The sequence below is a fragment of the Neolamprologus multifasciatus genome, chromosome 22 (genome assembly GCF_963576455.1).
Source record: "Neolamprologus multifasciatus chromosome 22, fNeoMul1.2, whole genome shotgun sequence".
Lineage (NCBI taxonomy): Eukaryota > Metazoa > Chordata > Actinopteri > Cichliformes > Cichlidae > Neolamprologus > Neolamprologus multifasciatus.
In genome coordinates this window covers 6,044,700-6,066,567 of record NC_140459.1, presented here as the reverse complement: position 1 = coordinate 6,066,567, position 21,868 = coordinate 6,044,700, and the positions used below count along the sequence as shown (strand labels likewise).

The following is a 21,868-nucleotide window of genomic DNA, read 5'->3' as shown; positions in this document are numbered from 1 at the left end:
TCCAGCCAACGAAGCAGGAAGCTGGCTAGGTTCTCCCGAACCCCCAGCTGACGAGGCATGAGGCTGGACGGGCTCCTCGGGCCCTCCAGCTGACGTACCAGAATGCTGGCTGGGTTCTCCTGAACCCCCAGCTGACGTGACTTGAGGCTGGACAGGCTCCTTGGGCCCTCCAGCTGACGTGGCATGAGGCTGGACAGGCTCCTTGGGCCCTCCAGCTGGAGCAGATGCAGGACCAGAGGCAATTGGGACCCCTGGCTGACGGTGAAGATGAGTGGCTGACTAAACTGATGACAAAGTTAATGATTCCTCTACTACCTGCGCTACTGACTGGGCTATGGACTGTAGCAAAGTTTGCAGAAAGTCTGATTGTGGTAGCGACTGAGCTATGGGTAGCGGGGTTGAAGCCTGAGCTACGGGTGACTGAATTTGAGATGAAAGTGGTGGTGGAGTAGGCGACTGGGCTACAGGCTGGGCGGCTAACTGGGCTACAGGCCGGGCAGCTAACTGGGCTACAGGTGGCTGCTGAGCAGAAAACACTGTAAACTTAGCTGAAGGTGGCTGCTGAGCAGGTAACTGAGCTGACACGGGCTTAAGAGTCTCTGGGATGACACACACATTGTTTGCTCTCACAGAAGTGTTGAGTTGAGGACGAACAGCAGTCTCTACATGCTTGACGGGTTCAGGAGCATGATAATCATCCAGAACTTTCTGAGGCATAGAGTCATAGATCTCCTTGGTTTCATCAACAAGTTCTTATTTCAGCAGGGGGCAAAAGAGTAGCCCCACCACTCACCCTAGCCGGCTGTTCAGAAAAAATCCTAGGCTCCTGCTGGAGCTGTGAACGCCGGCGGCATGTCCGCCGCTTCCCTGTCGAAGAGGGATCGGGACTGGCTGAGGGTGACATGGCAAAACTCTGCTGCGGCTGCTCCTCCTGCGGTGTGGAAACGCTGGGTGAGTTGGGTGGCAAAATAATGATCCCTAACATTTTGTAGAACGCCTGTGCAGGCGTAAGCTGGTTGCTTGCAGTCTTGTAGTAATCCTCCTGGAACCGGCTGGAGCGTCTTCTGCGAGACCGGGGTGTCCGAGGAAAGGAAGCAGACGAGTGGGCCGAAGGGTAGGCTGCGAGTGAGGAACGGCAGCACGGAGGCCCACCAAGCGCTAAAAGGCGAGCAGCGCTTCCTCAGTGAGTCTGCTGGATCCATAGTGGTCGCGTCGTTCTGTCAGGGCTTTGTGTGCGGGCAGGTGGAGATGTGGATCCAAATGCAGGACTCAGAGACGGAAATGTAACTGAAAACCTCAGCTTTATTGCTGGCACTAGTGATGGGTCCAGCAACACTGACGCACCGACGCATGTATCAAGCTCACCTAGTCACATGATCGATACAGCTGCTGTCTCGCTCATTGCCAACGCGCGCAATTACTCTCACAAAGAAAGAAAAATACATATCCCTCTACAACAAAACGGAGCCCGAAAGAAAAAGAAAAGTTTCTGCTGTGTGGGATCATTTTGATCTTTTAACTGCAAATAAGGTAACTGTTTGTCTGCCTTTGTTTCAGTGTAATCTATCAGAATAGGAAAAATATTGTGACTTGCAGTGTAAAATATTTATTTTATTTTTTGCAGGTTAAATGTCGCATCTGTTCTGCGGAGCTTTCGTACACAAACAAAAGCACCTCCTCAATTTTTAGGCATTATAGAGCCAAACATGAAAATCAGGAGACAAACACACCGAGAATGAACACAGGTAGGCCTATATAGACATTGAGCAGCTTTATCTTTTTTTTTTTAAATTAATATGTTTTATTATTTTGAAATCAAGCATCTAGGAAGATTGCTCTAGACCAGGCAGTCCTGAATTTTATTATAAAGGACTGCCAACCCCTTAGCATTGTGGAGAGTGAGGGGTTCAGGGAGCTGGTTCAGGTCCTTGATCCATCATATGTTTTGCCAAACAGAAAGGTTTATATAGACAATGTTTCATCAGGTAGCTGATGTTAAGTACTGCATACTGATTTAGTTTTGTTTCATCTTCAGACCATAAAGGAATTGATAGCCAAAAAACATACGGAGGAACTCGAACGAGTGAAAATGGAAGTACAGCAAGCTGTGGCAGTGAGTATAACAGCTGACCTGTGGACCTCTTTGAACATGGAGGCTTACTTGGCTCTTACCTGTCACTACATTAATGAGAATATGCAGTTGTGTACATCTGTGTTGGGTGTGAAACACTTTCCACAAAGTCACACTGCAGACAATTTGGCCCAATTCAAAAAAGGGCATGATGGATGACTGGGCCATCACAAATAAGGTAAGGTGTCTTGTGACCGATGCAGCACCAAACATGATTGCAGCAACAAGAACTCTCCAAATTCGACATTCAGTTTGCATACACAAACTCAATTTATTAGTCAAGAAATCATGCGATCAAATCCCCGAACTTTCATCCATAAGAGATAAATCTAGAAAAATCGTATCATTCTTCAGATCCAGCACTACAGTCAAAGAAAAGCTTGCTCAAGTGCAGCAGCAGATGGGACGGCCCATCTTGAAACTTATCAACGAGGTACCAACGCGTTGGAACAGCACATATCAGATGCTGTCACGGCTACATGATGAGAAAGAAGCAGTCTGGGTATCTCTTGCTTCTCTTCCAACAGATTTAACTCCACTTACGACCGATGAGTGTAACATCATAAGGGAAGCACTTCTTGTGTTGGCCCCTTTCCATCAGGCCACAGTGGAGTTGTCTGAGGAGAGGAGAGTTTCAGGATCAAAGGTGATCCCGATGATGAAAATGCTATATTGTGCACTTGAGCGGAACTCTTTACATCTACACACACAAGCTGCCACCCATCTCCATGACCAACTTAGGCATCGTGTCACAGACGCTGCTTCTAATCTGGAGTCATTAAGTGTGTTGACCCTATCAACACTTTTAGACCCCAGATTTAAAACACTCGGATTTCGTAGTTCCTCCAAGTGTAGTGAGGCAGTCAATCGCCTGAAAGTGGAGTGTGCTGCAGTAATTGCCCGCACAACATCTGAGCCACAGCCTGGACCTTCATCAGAGCAGTCACCTGTTCCAGGCAAGTTCAGTATTATCAGCTTATTCATACATTTATTTTGATGCTAATGTGTACTAATTTGGAGTAGATGACAAAAACTAAAACGGCCATGCATTTTTTATTATTTCAGAAAACCTGTGGCATCGGCTCGATGAAGAAGTTGGCAGACAAACAAACAATGCAACAGCAGACTCCATCATTGAGGTCCAGCGCTACTTGGCAGAGAGAAACATTCCACGATCAGAGGATCCTTTAACGTACTGGGGGAATAGAAGAACATCTTATCCTAACCTTTTCCACCTGGCATTACAGTTTTTGTGTACCCCAGCTTCATCTGTGCCTGTGAGTTTTCCAAAGCTGGGAAATAGTGTCAAAAAAACGCAATAGACTGAATGCAAAAACATTGGACAAACTTATTTTTCTGAATAAAAATTTATAATAAACTCTGAGTCAATTACATTTAAATGGGTAATATTACATTTGCAATACTTTCATTCTAATTTTCACTTAATGTCATTCACAATATATTTTAAAGATGTCTACAATATTTGAAATGTAAAAGATAAAAAATGATTCCATGGACAGTACAATACCTTATAGTGTATACAAGTATGACTAGGTCATTGAATTAGTGTCTGTTGCGAGTCTGAAGTAAGTTGCCTGCAATGATATTTAAGGTCCAGCAGGTGTCAGTATGGAGCAAAACAGCAGCACTGTATCGACACTGTGTCGACACAGTGTCGATACAGTTTGGGGAATGTGCTGAAACGCTTCACGAGGCCTCATCTACCGATCACTAGCTGGTACCAAACAAAACAGAAACCAAACATGAAAACACTAACTGGAAAACACAGGCAGGATCTGAGGGTACGACGCAACACTGAGCATGGGAAAACACAGGGCTTATATACACAGGGTGGTAATCAGGGAATGGGCAACAGGAGGGAGACACAGCTGGGAGAGATCAGGGCTAACGAGACAAGGGGAGCAAAGCTGCACACACTAACATAAGACAAAGACGCAGACACGACACAGAGACAGACTGGACACTGAACTGAACCGGCAATAAACATGGGAACACAAAACCTAAGAACTACTCCCTAAACCAGAATAAGTGAAAACATAGATTCATCATCATCATCATCATAAGCACTACAAGAGAATAAGAAAACAAACACACCAAAATAACTGAAACACAGATTCATCATAAAACCCAACAAAGCACCAGAGAAATTTAAAGAACAAACCATCATTCAAAAATAACCCAAAACATAACAACTCAAAAAACTGGGTCGAACCAACCCAGAACCGTGACAATAACAAATTAATGATTCAGATTTAGTCCTGTGAAGTTTACATTTATATGTATTTATGCTTTACATATATATTACATATATAATTTATTCAGAAACAGACTTTGCACATTCAAAACATGAGAGGACAATAAGTGCTGCGAAATTATTTATATTTTGAGCTAAATGTTCCTTTGTCCTACAAGCAAAACTAATTTCCATGTGCTCTTAACTCCAATGTGAGATTTAAAAGGTGTTTCTTTCAAAAATGGCAGTATTATGTTTAATGTTAGTAAAACTGTCAGGTTAGATTAGTATGTGTTTCTGAGTTTAAGGCTGAGGTCCAGGAGAAGCTAAATCCAAAAGCTGAATGACAAAAAAAAACCCTGAGCACAGTGAGCTGCACCAAAGCTTAAAAAAAAAAAAATCATTCTTAAAGCACTGGAAAAAATTTTTACTGTTATTTTTAGTCTCTGTAAACTCTAAATTGTTCTGGCTAACAAAATCTTTTGCACCAAAAAAGCAGCTATATTAGAAATCAAAACATTTATTATAATCAAATTTATTTATTTATACTCTGAAAGAAACTTTTTAAAATTATTTGAGAAAAGATTTCTGTAGATAAATCTACATTATGCTTAAATGTTGAAGTATCCAAAGATGATGACCTTGCCTGGAACAATATTTTAATATTTAAGGAAAATAAACTGTAAAAATTGACAAAATTAGAAAGTACTTTATATTCTGAGGTCTCATTTTCAATTCATCTCACATGACTTAATTCAAACACTTTTCATCCAGAATGTCAGGAAGTGAAATAATGTGTCAGTGCTTACTGGCAAAACTCTCTGTAAAACCACTCGGGTCAGTTCTGATTGGATAGGATTTTTCAGCCTGAGGTCACTATTAAAAAAAAGCAAAATCTGTGTCTGCTTTAGTACTACATATAGAGCTCGCTTCTTGGTTTAACTCCATCTCATCCCAGTGTATTTCTCAGATGGAGTTAAACTGGGATTAATAAAAAAATCAAACAAACAATACATGTAAATACCTGATTTTGCTGTCTGTCTAAGTTTATCTGTGGTAAAGATGTGATATTAGCTGTTAGTACAGTGATATGCAAAAGTTTGGGCACCCCTGATAATTTCCATGATTTTTCTTCATAAATCATTGGTTGTTTGAATCAGCAATTTAAGTTAAATATATCATACAGCAGACAAACATAGTGATATTTGAGAAGTGAAAGGAAGTTTATAGGATTTACAGAAAGTGTGCAATAGATACTTAAACTAAATTAGGCAGGTGCATAAATTTGGGCACCCCAACAGAAATATTACATCAATATTTAGTAGATCCTCCTTTTGCAGAAATAACAGCCTCTAAATGCTTCCTATAGCTTCCAATGAGAGTCTGGATTCTGGCTGAAGGTTTTTTGGCCCTTTCGTCTTTACAAAACATCTCCAGTTCAGTCAGGTTTGATGGTTTCCCAGCATGGACAGCCCGCTTTAAGTCACACCACAGATTTTCAATAATATTCAGGTCTGGGGACTGAGATGGCCGTTCCAGAACGTTGTACTTGTTCCTCTGCATTAAAGCCTTAGTAGACTTTGAGCAGTGTTTAGGGTCGTTGTCTTGTTGAAATATCCAGCCCTGGCCAAACTTCAACTTTGTGACTGATTCTTCAACATTGTTCTCAAGAATCTGCTGATACTGAGTGGAATCCATGCGACCCTCAACTTTAACAAGATTCCCAGTCCCTGCACTGGCCACACAGCCCCACAGCATGATGGAACCATCACCACATTTTACTGTGGGTAGCAAGTGTTTCTTTTGGAATGCTGTGTTCTGTTTCCTCCATGCATACCGCCTCTTGTTATGTCTAAATAACTCAATTTTAGTTTCATCAGTCCACAGCACCTTATTCCAAAATGAAGCTGGCTTGTCCAAATGTGCTTTAGCAAACCTCAAACGACTCTGTTTGTGGCATTTGCACAGAAAAGGCTTCTTCTGCATTACTCTCCATTACAGCATCTCCTTGTGCAAAGTGCGCTTAATAATTGAACGATGCACAGTGACACCATCTGCAGCAAGATGATGTTGCAAGTCTTTGGAACTGGACGGTTCTCACCATCCTTTGCCTCTGCTTATCTAAGATTTTCCTTGACCTGTCACTTTGGGCCTTAACTAGAACTGTGCCTGTGGTCTCCCATTTCCTCACTATGTTCCTCACAGTGGAAGCTAACAGCTGAAATCTCAGAGATAGCTTTTTGTATACTTCCCCTAAACCATGATGTTAAACAATCTTTGTTTTCAGGTCATTTGAGAGTTGTTTTGAGGCTCCCATGTTGCCACTCTTCAGAGAAGATGCAAAGAGGAGAAAAACTTGCAATTGGCCACCATAAATACCCTCTCTCATGATTGGATTCACCAAACAAACTTTAGCACTGTAATCAGTGCTAAAGGTATTTAAATCAATAAAACAATAAGGGTGCCCAAATTTATGCACCTGCCTAATTTTGTTTAAGTAACTATTGCACACTTTCTGTAAATCCTAAAAACTTCATTTCACTTCTCAAATATCATTGTGTTATTATGCTGTATGATATATTTAACTGAAATTGCTGATTCAAACAACCAAAGATTTATGAAGAAAAATCATGGAAGTGATCAGGGATAACCAAACCTTTGCATACCACTGTATGTGACTGCTAAAAATAGGTTAGATCAGATGCTGATGTACAGGGTGGGCCATTTATATGGATACACCGTAATAACATGGGAATGGTTGGTGATATTAAAGTCCTGTTTGTGGCACATTAGTATATGTGAGGGGGCAAACTCCTCAAGATTGGTGGTGACCATGGTGGCCATTTAGAAGTCGGCCATCTTGGATGCAACTTTTGTTTTTTCAATAGGAAGAGGGCCATGTGACACATCAAACTTATTGGTAATGTCACAAGAAAAACAATGGTGTGCTTGGTTTCAACGTAACTTTATTCTTTCATATGAGAGGCAGCAAGTTATGAGAAAGAGTCTGTGAGGGCAGAGGTCAGATGAGGACAAGAGAATCAGAAATAACAGAAAGTCTTAAAATCCAACATTATATTTTAATTTTTATATGTAAATACATAATATTCAGTCTGTAGCCCTTCGGTTTAGACAATAATACTTAAATATTGCCTCCTAATTTGTTTTTAAAAAAAAATAAAATTCAACATTTCTGATTTTAGGAATTGATCGTTTCATTATTTTATCATTGCAGCAACGTTGCAGAAAGAGAAGGACACACAGCTATTCCAGCTGATTTGGCTGGAATAGGTTTCCAGATGAATTTGTGGCGGATGAATAATTGTTTTAAAATGGATTTAGTAAGAATGTGATTAAGTATAAATAACTTCTGAAAATATGTGATAATAGATGTGACACAAATATACATGATTTGGATTAGACGGCCTACAGTGAGGTAGTGGTTAAAGACGAGGCCCACAGACTACACACCACTAGCTCTTTGTTTCTGAGGTCATTCTGCCTGATAAGTTTCACTTTCGAAAGACAACCTTAGTTCCCTTTTTTTGCCTGGTTACTGTTAAGATGCAGCCAGCTATGAATTCCTATTGGTCAGAGAGGAGCTACTGCGCATGCGGCAGTTTCATTTACACTGTGGCGGAGTCTAAACAAAAAAGACATATTTCTTTTCCTTCTTTGTTACAGTCAGATGTATTACCACCACCCACTGAATTCTGCTGCTGACCCACATCTCAGAAATCCAAATCTTATTAATGAGCGAGAGAGAGATAAATATATTGGATATTGTGGCAAATCCTACTCAAAAAACAAACAAAAAATGTCAGATGAGGACAAGAGAAACAGAACTAGTAAAAAGTCTTAAAATCCAAAAACATACAACTTTGTTTTTATATTCCAAATGCATAATATTATGTCTGTAACCCTTGGATTGAGACAATAATACTTAAATATTGTGGTTTTATGTGTTTTTATACATAGTTCTACATTGCTAAAGTTTTTCTGATGTTAATCATTATTAGCTTCATTTCTTTATCATTGCAACAATGTTGCAAAACCAGGAAGACAAAACGCCTTGACGAAGTGGCGCTTAAATTAGATAACAGCCTCTTTGTTTGTGTGCCAACGCTTGCAAATCAAACCAGATCCAGCTTCATAAACACAAAAACGAAACCTAACAGAGTCATCACGTGGTTTCTCACAAAGCGGCACAGATGGAGGGCTGTTTGAGTCCAGTGGCGGAGCTCTAACATATGGCGTTATTTTTGTGCCACTATTCTGAGCGCACGTAAAAAAAATTTTGCAGGTGCAAGTGTTGCATTTTGAGGAGAAATTTATTTTGAGCGAAGAAAAACTGAATTTGAGTGAACAGAATTCATTGCTGCGTGCAGAAAATGTATTTCAGTGTTTGCTATTATTCACACACACGCAAAATAGCAGCCCCTCTTTCTCAGTTTTTGCATTTGCGCTCGCTCGCAATGTGTTGCTTGCGCTCTCAACATTTCTGCCCGTGCACGCTCAACTCTACACCGTCATAGTTGTGCCACAAAACCAGCCAATCACAGACTTGGATGCAAAAAAAATCTGATTTGCTGTTTTGGTCTCCAATCAGCTCGAAATGACGAAATGCAATATCCCAGAATCCATTTCGTCCAAAACTCAAACGAGGCAGTTGCGGAGAAACACGGCGTGGCGGAGTTTGAAATATTACTCTTTCTGGATCACAAAATAAACTTTTAAGATATTTTCATGTCAGAATGGTGCTGTGTAAACTTCAAATATCTGTTCGATTTATCAAGACATCACATATTTGCATAAGTGCTCTAATGTTTTCGGAGATGCCTGTTACCCACCAGCTGACTGCATAGCTGGACTGGCCATTGGGCATACCGGACATTTGCCCCGTGGGCCGATGGTGATTTTTCATGTTTATGTTTATTTGTTTGTTGTACTAAAAAAAAATTAATTTACTGGCAGCCTATGGTCGGGTTATAATAATAATTTACATAATAAGGACTGTAAATCATTACTGATCCATCATGAAAGTATAACCAAATCAAAATGACTTACAGACACCAGTTTTTAGAAAATAATATTGTAGTTACAAAATGTAAGTTTTTTTTATATAAGATGATCAGAAAAGACAAAACATTGATTCATAAATCTATTTTTGTATTTATAGAGGAGACACTACCCACATAGCAAAATTGGTATGGCCCGGATCTGTCCCACACAATGTGCCCACATACCGCAAAGGATGAAGGCGCTTTGGTGGCCCAGATCTGGTTCACCAGAGGCGGCCAACACATGGGCCAGCACAAGGCCAGTTGCAGACACACTGGTGCTCCTTTGCTGGCCCAGAAGAGTTTCAACTCTGGCCCCAGATGTCAGCCTAATGTGTACGTTAATTAACCATGTAATAAAAACATGTGCATAATAGTGCAAAAGTAACATGACAAAACTCTGTTCAGACAGTGAATGAACAGATTCTTATACAACACTTTTCACGTTCCCAGATTATTGAAAGTGGTCTATACAACATGTCACATTCACCCAACCACACACTTTCTCTAAACTGAGTGCTTCCTAACTACATTCACACTCTTGACACGCAGACTGGAGGAGCCAGGGATAAAACCGCTAACCTTCTGAGCAGTAGGTGACCTGCTCTACGTCCTGAGTTACAGCCACCCACTGGCAAAAATGAGTAAACCGTCACTAGGTTTTGTATAAAGTGTACACTCACAAACCTGTCAAACCTGCATTTGGAACATTGGCTACTATTGCAGTATAGTATTGCAACATGGCATAGGAACATAAATAGTGCCATCATTGCCAGACCTGTCCCACATCTGGTTGACATACACTTTGCCATGACACCAGTCAGTCAGAAGTGCCAGCTCGATGCTGGATCCGGGCCAGACCCGTTTTCTGTGAGCCTGGGCCACATACACCAAACCACAATCAGGCCAGATGTGGCATGCCATCACATAAACAGTGCCATCTATGCCAGGCTTGGCCCATATCTGGATGACATACGTCTTATCATGCCAGAAGTTAGCCAGCAGTGCCGGCTTCACACCAGATCCGGGCCAGACCAGCTTGCTATGTGGGTATAGTTTTTTATTTTGAAAATGTGCTGATTTTTAAAGCTGTTTCTCACTACATTAAATATTTATTACAGTGACCCACTCTATGAAGTATTTCTACACTTGGGATTGTCACGGTTTGCCAGGGCAAGCCGTGGGGATGTGGGGGAAAGGAGGACCCAGAACGCTGGACTCTTCACTGCAAGTGGTGTGTTTATTTACAGTGTGAAAATGACAGTAAATCGCCGTGCTCTCCCTTTACTCCCGTGTCGTGTCTTCTTCTTCTCCTCCTGAGGAAAACAATAGAGACAGCCGTTAAAACACTTAATCTCAGCAGACATACACTCACTGACTTTTAAACTAAACTAGAAGACTGACGTGAAGTCTAACACAATAATCCCACGTCGGTGGAAGCTCCATCGCTCTCCTAAATAGCTCCCCCGACGAGCCCAGATCAGCAGCAGGTGTGTGGCAAGGACTTCGGGTGTGGCCAGTCCCCTAGCAGGGCCACACCCACCAGGCCTGAAGGTGGCTGTGACTTCACCACAGAAAACACATGCACATACACACACACCTGCCTACATACAAATGTGGACAGAGAACAGTAGCAGTGCAGATGAAACACACACCAAATAATAACAACAACAATAACAACAACAACAACAACAATAATAATAATAATAATGATAATAATAATAGCCCACACTGCTCACGGATCATCCCTGTGGACCCAGAGCCGGGTCCACAGGGATGATTGATGAAGTTCAGATGATTCGTTATGACAGCAGCACCAGGAGAGCTGAACCCAAACAGCAGTGGATGAACGATGCAGCAGATACACAGTACTGGGAGAGGAACACTGCGTTTTTTCCTCCATTAATAATTTAAAGCAGCGCTTCAACCAAACTGAAGGTTTGTTGATGTTTTTACTGACACATGCTGTTAATGTTTTTGTGTTTGTTTTTGCAGTACATTGAAAATTTGTCATTTAGATCACAGTGCGAACTCTTGTTTAGATGGTATTAACTTGCCTTGACCACAGTGGCTTAGTCTTGAACCAAATACTCAATTAGATGGTCAAAGGAAAATTAATCAACAGCAGGTTTGATGATTAAATCATGATGAAATTATTTCATCCAACTAAACTCCAAATATTTACAGGTTCCTGTTTTTTCTACAATTTCTCAGTTAATCGATGAAACTGTCATGGACACTGGAAAGGATTGGACTCAAGAGGGTGAGACTTAAAGGTTCAGTGACATTGTGTTTATTTACGGTGAAGGCAAAACAGGGTTACAAACAAAAGGAATGATTGTTAGCGTGTCCAGGGTGCCAGCACAAACAGATCCACAGATAGTCTCTCTCTCTCTCTCTCTCTCTCTCTCTCTCTCTCTCTCTCTCTCTCTCTCTCTCTCGAGGGAAAACTCTCTTGGAAAGTCACTCAAACAAACTCAGGATTCCTGTGCTGTACTTCTGTCGTGACCTTGTCAGTTACCTGTTAGTTACTGTTCTCAGTACTTTAACTTGTTTGTTACCGTTCTTGTTGCCACCGATTTTCAGTCCACTTCAACAATTTCAGCAAATGTGTTTGTTTGTGAGAAGCTGCTAGGAACAAAATTCTCAAAAATGCAATTTAAAATGAGTTGTCTCTTTTGTTATGACACGATGCGACCACAGGAGCAGAACACACAGACATGTTTTGGACACAGTGCAGGGGTTATACTTACAGTGACACAAACAACACAATTCTGGCGCCGCGAGGAAGTGCTCGAACGGTCTACGGAAAAAGATTACTTGTGTACTTGCGCTTACTTGTCACGACCTGATTACTAGCCCGGGCTGACGAGGAGCCGGTGTTCTGGGAATCCATCCTACCTCAGCATGTCTGCGCTGGTCCAGTCGACCCGCCATCTGCACCGGGAGGGGACAAGCATCGAAGGCGTTTGGAAAGGGATGAGTGTGTATCAGTGTATGTGTATGCGTTTAAAATGAATACAAATCACTCCACTGAGAAACTTAACAAGGTTTTATCCACTGAATAGAAAATAAATTATACAGTGTATACGCAACATAACATGAACTAAACCTGTCATAACATAAACATTTATAAAGACCAGATGAAACTAACCCTCCCTAAACTGGTTCACATGAAGATATTTTACTTTCAGTTTCGTTGATAACCCTAAAGGTTTACCCTAGATTTAAGTGACGCTTACTCTCAGAGTAAATCCCTATTGGCTCTGATCGAGGCTAATGGTGACGTTTCTCCTGGTTCTCCATTTTAGTTTTATCTGGACAAGCGAACGCATAAAGTCTGTTAAAGGTTTGGATGTTTATGGTCACAATGAAGGTCTTCATCTTCCTTCTTCTCCTGGGAATACAGGGGGCAGCGGCAGGTCAGTTTGACTGTTATATTTTTGTCTTTTTCTATGTCAGATTTATGTAATTTGAAAGACAAATGGACGGACTGTTTGCTCCCCAGAAAGTTCCTGTACGCTAAACATTTAATTGTAATGGATCCTAGTAGATAATGTCAATGTTTAGAAACAATCGATTATATTGTACAGGTAATTAAATCGTCTGTTTATATCTTCAATACCTAATAATAAACATTAAAGTTTAGATGAAGGCAAAGATTAACACGAGGCGACTTATGTCCCAAACTATTTGATGATTTCCGGGTTTAAACCGTTCGTGACGCATTTTTAAGCGTTGTGGCTCTGCTGTCTCTCCAAACAGTCCAACAAATAAAACATCAGTGAGGAGGTTTGATGATAATCTGGTGACAATAATTAAAACGTTTATTTTAAAAACTAAGTACTATTTTAATTTTCATGAGGGTTTAAAACATTTTCACACAACAGCTGCTCATTAAAGTTAACTAAAGTTCATTTAAGTATCTTTATAAATATTATTTTTATTTTATTGTTATTTAAAAATGATTTGTTCAGTATATGAAGAGCCACATGTCCTTTGATGTAGTCTATTAAAAGTTAAAATACTCCTGCTTTGTATTGTCTTCAGTATTATTCACCAGTGTTATGCTTGTGAATACTTTCTGTTTGACAAACATGCGCACACATGTCGTAACTAACGAGTAGTTACACCCGGATATGAAGTTGTTGAAGTTATTTTTCTGGTGTTATTGCTTAATTAACAGCGCAATGAGGTGACTTTTGTTGTGAGGTGTATAAATAAAATAAAATAGAATTCAATTGAACTGAAATTAGATGCAAATTAAATCATTATTGCTTAATAATATCAGATAGTTTATGTATGTAAAGTCCGAGTACACTGCACATACCATAATGAACTAATTTTGGTATCACTGCTGTATGATCAATAAGAAGCTGCAGGTGAGAAATACTAGAAAAGTTTTGCAATTTATTTCCACCAGGGAGCGCTAATGAGAAGAGTTTTAAACTAACACAAATATTGTTGACGTTTGATAACTGAAAACTCACCTGAAAACCTGATTACAGAATAAAAGATAAAATAACAATTGCTAAGATAATATTCCCCAAATAAAAGTTACCTAACATTAGCTTTGGTTTTATTGATAATATTATCGATCAAAGATATTGGAAGTAAAACTTTCTGTAACAATTTTAAGCTTAAAAAAAATCTATAAAAATAATATAAACGAAGAAGAAGCATCGATATGCTTCAATCAATTCATATAATTTGAAATATCAAAAATTGAAATGCAAAATAGAACAAAATAATATGTATTTTGTTTAACAATGAAAACAAAATAAAAATATAGTTAAATTAAAACCTATAATGAGTTCAAACCATCAATCATGAAAACTGAATTAAACCAAACTGCAGGATAAACAACAGTTTTAAAACTTTCTGTGAATGATCAGGTTCAAACTAGAATTTGAAGTTTTGAAGAAAAGAGGATCAGAAAAATTACATTAAACACTGAATATCTATTCATAAATCTATTTTGTGTTTATTGAAGGGACAGCAGGATTATTACAGGATGTCCTTAATGTGCTGTAGTTTTTCTTATTGTGTTATTTAAAAAATACAATTATTTATTAGTCTGTGTTCCTGAGATCTCACAACATTAACTGTTTCTTACAGTGACCCACTCTCTGAAGTATTTCCTTACTGGATCCTCTCAAGTCTCAAACTTCCCAGAGTTTGTGGCTGTTGGGATGGTTGATGATGTTCAGATTGAATATTATGACAGCGACACGGAGAAAGCTGAGCCCAAACAGGACTGGATTGCCAAGAACACAGATCAGCAGTACTGGGAGAGTCAGACTCAAACCGCTGTGGCTGTCCAGCATCAGTTCAAAGCCAACATTGAGATTTTAAAGCCACGCTTCAACCAAACTGGAGGTTTGTTCATGTTTCATTTTTTACTGATATTTGCTGTTAATGTTTTCAGTGTGTTTTGTTTTCAGTAGTAAACAGGTTTGCACACATTAAATGTTTCATTCAGATTACAGATTAAAATTATTAACATAATAATTCATAATAAATGTAGAACTACAGTCTGTGAAGCTTTAATTTAATTCAAACAGCTTTAATGATCATGTTTGTATGAACTGGCATAATTTAACTGTTTAGTTGATCAAAATATTAAAATAATAAAGATAAATTCATGATATTTGAAGTTTTCTGTTTATATTTAGGATTTTTTTGCCTCTGAAACCTTGATGGTTGTTTTTGCTACAATTTCTTAATAATCGATTATTCAGAAATTAATCTCCAGAAAATCAGCAGGATCTAAATAATCAGTCTGAGATGTGTTCGTTTTAAAATTATTGTGAACTAATATTTGACTTTTAATAAAAACAATCCTGGACTGAAACTCTCCTTCAGTGGAAGCTTCTAGAAAGACCTCAGGACAGTCTGGTGTGTAGTTTTCCCACAGTTATACGATTTTTTTTTTTAGAACAATAGGAGGCTGCAGAGTTTGGATGGAAACTTAAACCCAGGATCAGGATCTGAGTTTGATGCTCAGGATCCATCTTAGTGTGTTTGTCTGTTCCTGCAGCTCACAGGAAGTCGCTCCGTGTCTCAGTTCAGACGACCCTCACAAATAATCACATGTTGTAATAAATTATAGAAAAAGAAAATATGTCAGACACCATCAACACCATCTTAGGATGAAATAATTTATCTCACATAGCTGAGATGTTAAATGTGCTGTGATGTCACAGTTTTGACAGCAGTTTTTCCAGATTCCATTAAACACATAATAATAATAATAATAATAATAATAATAATAATAATAATGATGTTATATTTAATACAAAAAGTAGAATCAAACAGGGTTGACTTTGTAACAGGCTGAAAGTAGAGACAGCTCAATGACCCGTTCACTGTCCACGGCCTCTTTATGAATGAATTTAACTAAATGCATCAACCATTGTGAAAATAAAACAGACATTCAGCCCGTTTTCATGAGGAAATGTTTTCAGGATTATCTTTCATTAGCAGAGGTTCCATAAATAAATCGGTGACAAACTTAAAGCTACTCTGTGGAAAATAAATAAATATTTAACTTTTAGTTTTACTTCAATAGTACAACAGTTTGGTGAGAAGTAGACCAAAAATAAGAAGCACAAACTAACAGACAGACGTTTAACAGTTAACAGTTTCTCTAAATTTTACACTGATTTTTGTCCTATTTAAAAATAAGACAGTAAATATGAGTTTCAGTCTATGTTTAATATTTTTGGTCCCAGATTTAAAATTTAATGTTTTTTTTACTAATAAACAACAACCTGAAAATATAATCAAGGAAAGTAAAGTGTTAAAATGTCTTATTTTTCCCATAAACTGGCTGAAGGTTGATTATTAAGGTGGTGTCGTTAAATCAGGACGCCATAAAATTCAGCAAGAACCCTTCCAGAAATCCTCCCTATGAGCGGTGAAAAAACCCACGGGTTGTTTTGGTCATGTGATGTGCAATACCACTTATTTCCTTTCCCGAAGTAATATTCAGGGTGGTATCAACAGTACTGATCGATACCGATACTTTGTACAAAAACTTAACGTGTTTCAAATTATAGCTTCATAATGATCACAGGACATCAGACTACTTGTTCTTATTGTTTAGTTATGAAGAATTATCATATAGTTGTGAGTTAATTGACGCTATTTGAACACGTATATCTTTTGTATATCATTTAACATGTATATACTTGCCTGGACATTTCAACAAAAACATTCAACATTCACACTTTCAACAGGGGCAGTATTGTCAATATCAGCTCCAATAATTTTAAGTTATTCAGGCAGCTAATTGGGGGAGAGTAGTGTGCCATGACCACTATATCACTGTGATTGTTACTTTCCACAATAATTAGTTGACACAACAAAACACACTTTTCAGCTTTTCATGCTTTTTGAAACTCAGTTTTTTGGAGACCTGTGATGTAAATTCTGTCTCTAAAGCACACAAAAAGGTTTGGACATTTTTTATAGTGCATGTTTGAGGTTTATTTTTCCAAAGAAATTGTTGGAGCTATTTATTCTTTATTTTTGTTATTCTGAAATTTGTTGGGGTTTGTTGTTGGTTTGTTTATATTTTTGGGTTGTTTACAAGTTTATTTGTAGGTTAATATTTGCTTTGTTTTGTTGTTTGTCTTGTTAAGTCAGCCAGGAAGAACTGTAAGGTCTTTTTTTTTAATATAAATAAAGGGACTGGTATAGGACCAGAATGCACTGGGGTGGGCCTATGGTTTTTTACCAGAGCAGGAGAAGCAGCGGGGAGGAACAAAGATGGATCTTTGTTATTGCTTTCCAAACTGGAAAAATAAACAATAAAATGCAACTTTCGAGTTTGATAGTTGGACGTCTTTTGCCTGCATACAGAACATTACCACAGTGCAGCAGTGGCTTGTGAATTTTAAGCTGTAGGATGTTTGGTTGGACAAAGGGAATCCCCACTACAGAAATAATTAACACAGTTCAGCGGGCTACATACTGAACTTGAAGGATACAATACTAGTGTTGGTATCAATACTATCAATATTTGGATCGACCCGCCCACCTCTATCAGTGACAGCTGTGAGTGTTTTCTTGACCCATGCAGGGCCTCCACATGTTTCTCCTCCACTTAATCTACACTCCAATCAAAGGAGTACAGACAACACCAGCTCATCCCACATTCACTTTGTTCCCGCCTATAAGGAGGTGTTTTTGTGAGATTTTCATGGACATTCACGGCGTCCTGATTTATTGATTAGCAATTTTAATTGAAAAGTGTAGAATTTGAACCTAGATGTTGTGTAACTCCACATGTTCATATAAAGAAAATACCTGTGATGATGCACCGAGGTGTTTCTCGTGGCTTTGAGAGCAGCGATGTTATAAAAGCAGGAATGACTCCTCGTGTCGCTCTCACCTGTAGCCTGTCTGCTCTCATCACAGCATCAGCAGCGCTCAGGTTCCTACTCAAAGACGCTCACAGATCTCTGTGCTACACATCCAATAATATCATTAATGTGAATGTTTTAATATTTTTAGTGCAAAATCTGATCTGGTCACAGCGCTGAAAAACACCAAAGTGTCACCGCAGTCTGAATTATTGCTTGAGTCCTCTGCTCTTAGTAAATGTAATAAAAATGACAACGTGGTTGTAAAATCTTAGAGGAACCTTTTTCACCTTTTTGTCAGGTCACAGCACAAGAAATTAACTGATTTATCAAAAAGTATTTCTTGCATAATCATCAATGATGACATGAAACATTTGCTGGAGCCTGAAATACTGTAAGTAGAACTCCAGATTAGATTAATGTCACATGATCATATTAAACAGAGACACGTCTAGAAAAACCTCAGGACAGTCTGGTTTTAGTTTCTCACAGGAAGGATTTTGTTGGACTGGTGTCGGCTGCAGAGTTTCAGAGGATGGAAACTTAAACCCAGAATCAGGATCTGTGTCGGCTGCTCAGGATCCAGCTTAGTGTGTTTGTCTGATCCTGCAGCTCACAGGAAGTTGCTCCACCTACAGCAGCATAGATAAACTGTGCAGTGATATCTCTGCAGGCAGGACGTAGATGTGCTAACGGGAGAAAATGAATTCAGTTTTTCCCAGTGTCTTTCTGTAAAATCTACATTGTTAATGATGATTTGCTTTAAAGATCTTCCACTGAGACAAAAGCAGCCATAAATGTAGATCCTCTATATGTTGATCACGTCTCTGTGTCAGTGTAAGACTTTAGTGCAGTCTCTCTCTCTGGTTCACTGCAGTCTTTGTCTCTGTGTTTCTGTCAGGTGCTCACATTGTCCAGCGGATGTATGGCTGTGAATGGGATGAAGAAACAGATGAAGTGAAAGGATATGAACAAGATGGTTATGATGGAAAGGACTTCATAATACTTGACCTGAAGGAACAGACGTGGGTCGCTCCTGTACAACAGGCTGTCATCAGCAAAAACAAGTGGGACAGTAACAGAGCTCTGATCGCACAGAAAAAGAACTACTTCACCCAGATTTGTCCTGAGTGGCTGAAGAAGTATGTGAGCTATGGGAGGAGCTCTCTGATGAGAACAGGTAAAATCTATGACCAGAATTAAATTGTTAACCAAAAGTCATATGTGTCAGTTTATTACTTAATATCATATTAAATTAATATAATGACACTTTGCATGGTATTTTGATACATTTTTTAAATGTTATTTCATTTTATAAACTACATCACATCAAAAGAAATTAGTATGGTTGTAATAATAATAATTTTTGCTCTTCATCGCCACAGCCCTTCATCTTCCACAGTTTTAGCTCTGATATACTCATTTCTAATCCTTCTCACTCCTTATGATAATTTTAATATCATCAGTTCTGTCTCCTGTATTTGTCTCAGTGCCACCATCCTCAGATATTAAATCACAGCAGGTCTCACTGCCATCTTGTAAACCTTCCTTTCCACTCTTGCTCGTCTCCATCCACCTTGTCTGCACTCTTTTCTTCACGTCTCATCTGCACTGTGCGCCTCTCCAGCTCAAATAAAAGTAATACTAATAATACAGAAAGAATGAACTGTTTGTCTTTACTCCACAGATGTTCCCAAAGTGTCTCTCCTCCAGAAGTCTTCCTCCTCTCCAGTCACCTGCCACGCTACAGGTTTCTATCCTAACAGAGCCGAGATGGTCTGGAAGAAAGATGGAGTGGAGCTTCATGACGGTGTGAACAAAGGAGAGATTCTCACCAACAATGACGGGACCTTCCAGATGAGTGTTGACCTGGATGTCTCATCAGTCAAACCTGAAGACTGGCACAGATACAGATGTGTGTTTCAGCTCTCTGGTGTGAACGAGGACATTCCTACCAAACTGGACAAAGCAGTGATCAAAACCAACAAGGGTAAAAGTGATGAAGGTAGGAAACACGCATTTAGTTTACTGTAAAAATGGTGCAGTTCATGTGGTTTTATTTGAGTTTGATGAAAAGTTTAATTCCTCCCCCGTTGTATACAGATTTATTAAATATTTTTCATACTGATACTGATTTGTTAAATTCGTAATAAATATTAACATTTAAGGTTTTGAGCGCTCTGATTTAAATTATTGCCCACTTTGCTGTTTTTTCACTGTTTATTTAAATTTGCGAGTATCTTTGATATTCTTTCTCTCAGCTTCTGTCAGAATAATTTTAAGACCTAAATCAGTTTAGACCAAGTTGTGTTTTTCCACCACATTTTTTCCTTGCTGAACATTGATGAATATAAAACTTGTTCATGTGTGGCCACTGATTATCTGACTAATGGACAGTTTTAGAAGATTAAATAGTAAATGGGGGAAATGTATATTTTGAAACATTGCTATGTTCAAATTTATTGGCAATATATTGAAATTAAATTTAATGGCAGAACTTTTATTGTTGGAATGAAAACAAAAATTAGTGGGACAAATATGTAGTGACCATAAATGAAGCTATTGAACATTATTGTTATCTGATTGGAAAGTTTTGTTCTCACCGTTTGTTTGTTCTGTGATCCACAGGAAATTCCTTCTCACTGATCATCTCTGTTGTTGTTGCTGTGATTGTTCTTGCTGCCATCGCTGTGATCGCATTCATTATTTACAAAAAGAGGACAGGTGAGAAACAAACATTGTTTCTCTTTTCTTAACCATCAACTCTGCCAAACAAACACATCCTAAGCTACACCTTTACCTGCATTAGAAATGTGTACGCTCTCTACCTTCAGTCGCTTTACTTATAAATTTAACATGAGCACATTTTGTGGGAAAAGTCAGAATATATCTATAAACACATTAGTGAGTAAGCCCAGTGTCAATGTTTTTAATTTTACAAATTAAATTAATGCTTTTGTCCAGATTACAAAATGAAAATATGAAATTATGTTTCATGCCTTGTATAATACATGAAAAAAACTGTGTTAACATTTATAACAAATTATTAAAATTATGTATTTTTTTGCTTTTTATTTCAGAGAAACGTCCACCATCTCGTAAGTTAAACTTTGTCCCTTTTCTCTAATCTCTTGTCCACACTAAAGGGTTTCTGTACTTTAATCTAAACAGTCTTTCAGGGCTGTTTCCTGTTGTGTTCGATTGTTGTAAAAGTGACAGATGAGAGCAGGATGTGGACTAGTTCAAGTTCAAGTTCAAATTTTATTCGCCACATGCAGTGGCAGGTTGCCCTGCAGTGGAATGAACCAATGAACACTAACATTGTGTTTCTGACCTACAGCTGTAGAGAACCCTGAAGTCAAGGAGCAAATGCTTCCTCAAGCCTAAACCACAAACAGCTCTGCACACAGTGAGTTACTTCATATTTGTGTCTCATGTTTTAGCTTTCTTTTTAAACTAATGTAAAATAGTGGCTGTAATAAAATCTCCTGTTTAAATATATCCAAAAAAAGTGCTTTAGTATAACTTTAAATCATATTAAGAGAACGATACTTTTAAAAGAACATTTCATGAAATTATTTAACAAAATTAAAACAAATGTGTTAATTTCCTTCAGAAACATATGAAGTAAATATTTGACTGAATCAGGAGTATTTTAGATCTTAATGAAACTGTAAGTAGGTTATTTGTGGATCTGAACAATCATAACATTTATTGTGTTTCTTTTTATCTCTGTAGGTTTATGGATAAACCTACAGTGGAGCTGAAAGAAGATGTGGTTCAGCTCATTCTTCTCCATAAACTAGAATTCATTGAATTGATTGTTCACATCATAAAATCTGTTTTTTAAAAAAGATCTAAAATCTAAAATATAGTTGCAGATGCTGGTTAATCAAGAAGTTTGAAAATGAGTTGGCAAATGTTTAACATAAACATCATAATGGTGAAACTAAATTATTCTGAATTTGTTGTTTTCAGTTTAAAAAAAGTCTTTCTTTGAAAGATTTAACAAAGATGTGACCGCCTGGAGAGACATGAAACAATGGAATCATCA

At 38.4% G+C, this 21,868-nt stretch overlaps 1 protein-coding gene and 1 pseudogene across 4 annotated transcripts; both read left to right on the top strand.

Moving 5' to 3' along the window:
* The first annotated feature begins 1,624 nt into the window (after positions 1-1,624).
* On the top strand, positions 1,625-10,557 carry LOC146492756 (E3 SUMO-protein ligase ZBED1-like; annotated as a pseudogene).
* A 789-nt stretch (positions 10,558-11,346) lies between these two features.
* LOC146492755 (class I histocompatibility antigen, F10 alpha chain-like) lies at positions 11,347-21,856 on the top strand. 4 transcript variants are annotated; one of them, XM_085147966.1, is made up of 8 exons: positions 12,750-12,867; positions 14,564-14,824; positions 18,716-18,994; positions 19,502-19,804; positions 20,443-20,538; positions 20,895-20,912; positions 21,155-21,223; positions 21,553-21,856. In XM_085147966.1, exons 1-7 carry the CDS (start codon positions 12,801-12,803, stop codon positions 21,199-21,201), a joined length of 1,071 nt encoding a protein of 356 aa, XP_085004092.1. In that variant the 5' UTR covers positions 12,750-12,800; the 3' UTR covers positions 21,202-21,223; positions 21,553-21,856. The 4 variants fall into 4 exon arrangements, with proteins under 4 accessions (XP_085004093.1, XP_085004092.1, XP_085004091.1 ...); XM_085147965.1 differs by having other exon boundaries at positions 19,502-19,819; positions 21,573-21,856; XM_085147964.1 differs by having other exon boundaries at positions 19,502-19,819.
* The last annotated feature ends 12 nt before the right edge of the window (positions 21,857-21,868 follow it).

What these genes read in the sequence shown, in the direction of transcription:
- LOC146492755 (XM_085147965.1), top strand. Translation starts at nt 12,801, where the DNA reads ATGTTTATGGTCACAATGAAGGTCTTCATCTTCCTTCTTCTCCTGGGA. An exon ending in GAGCTCTCTGATGAGAACAG is followed by an intron (nt 18,995 to 19,501) that starts GTAAAATCTATG and finishes TTTACTCCACAG; the next exon opens with ATGTTCCCAAAGTGTCTCTC. An exon ending in CAAGGGTAAAAGTGATGAAG is followed by an intron (nt 19,820 to 20,442) that starts GTAGGAAACACG and finishes TGTGATCCACAG; the next exon opens with GAAATTCCTTCTCACTGATC.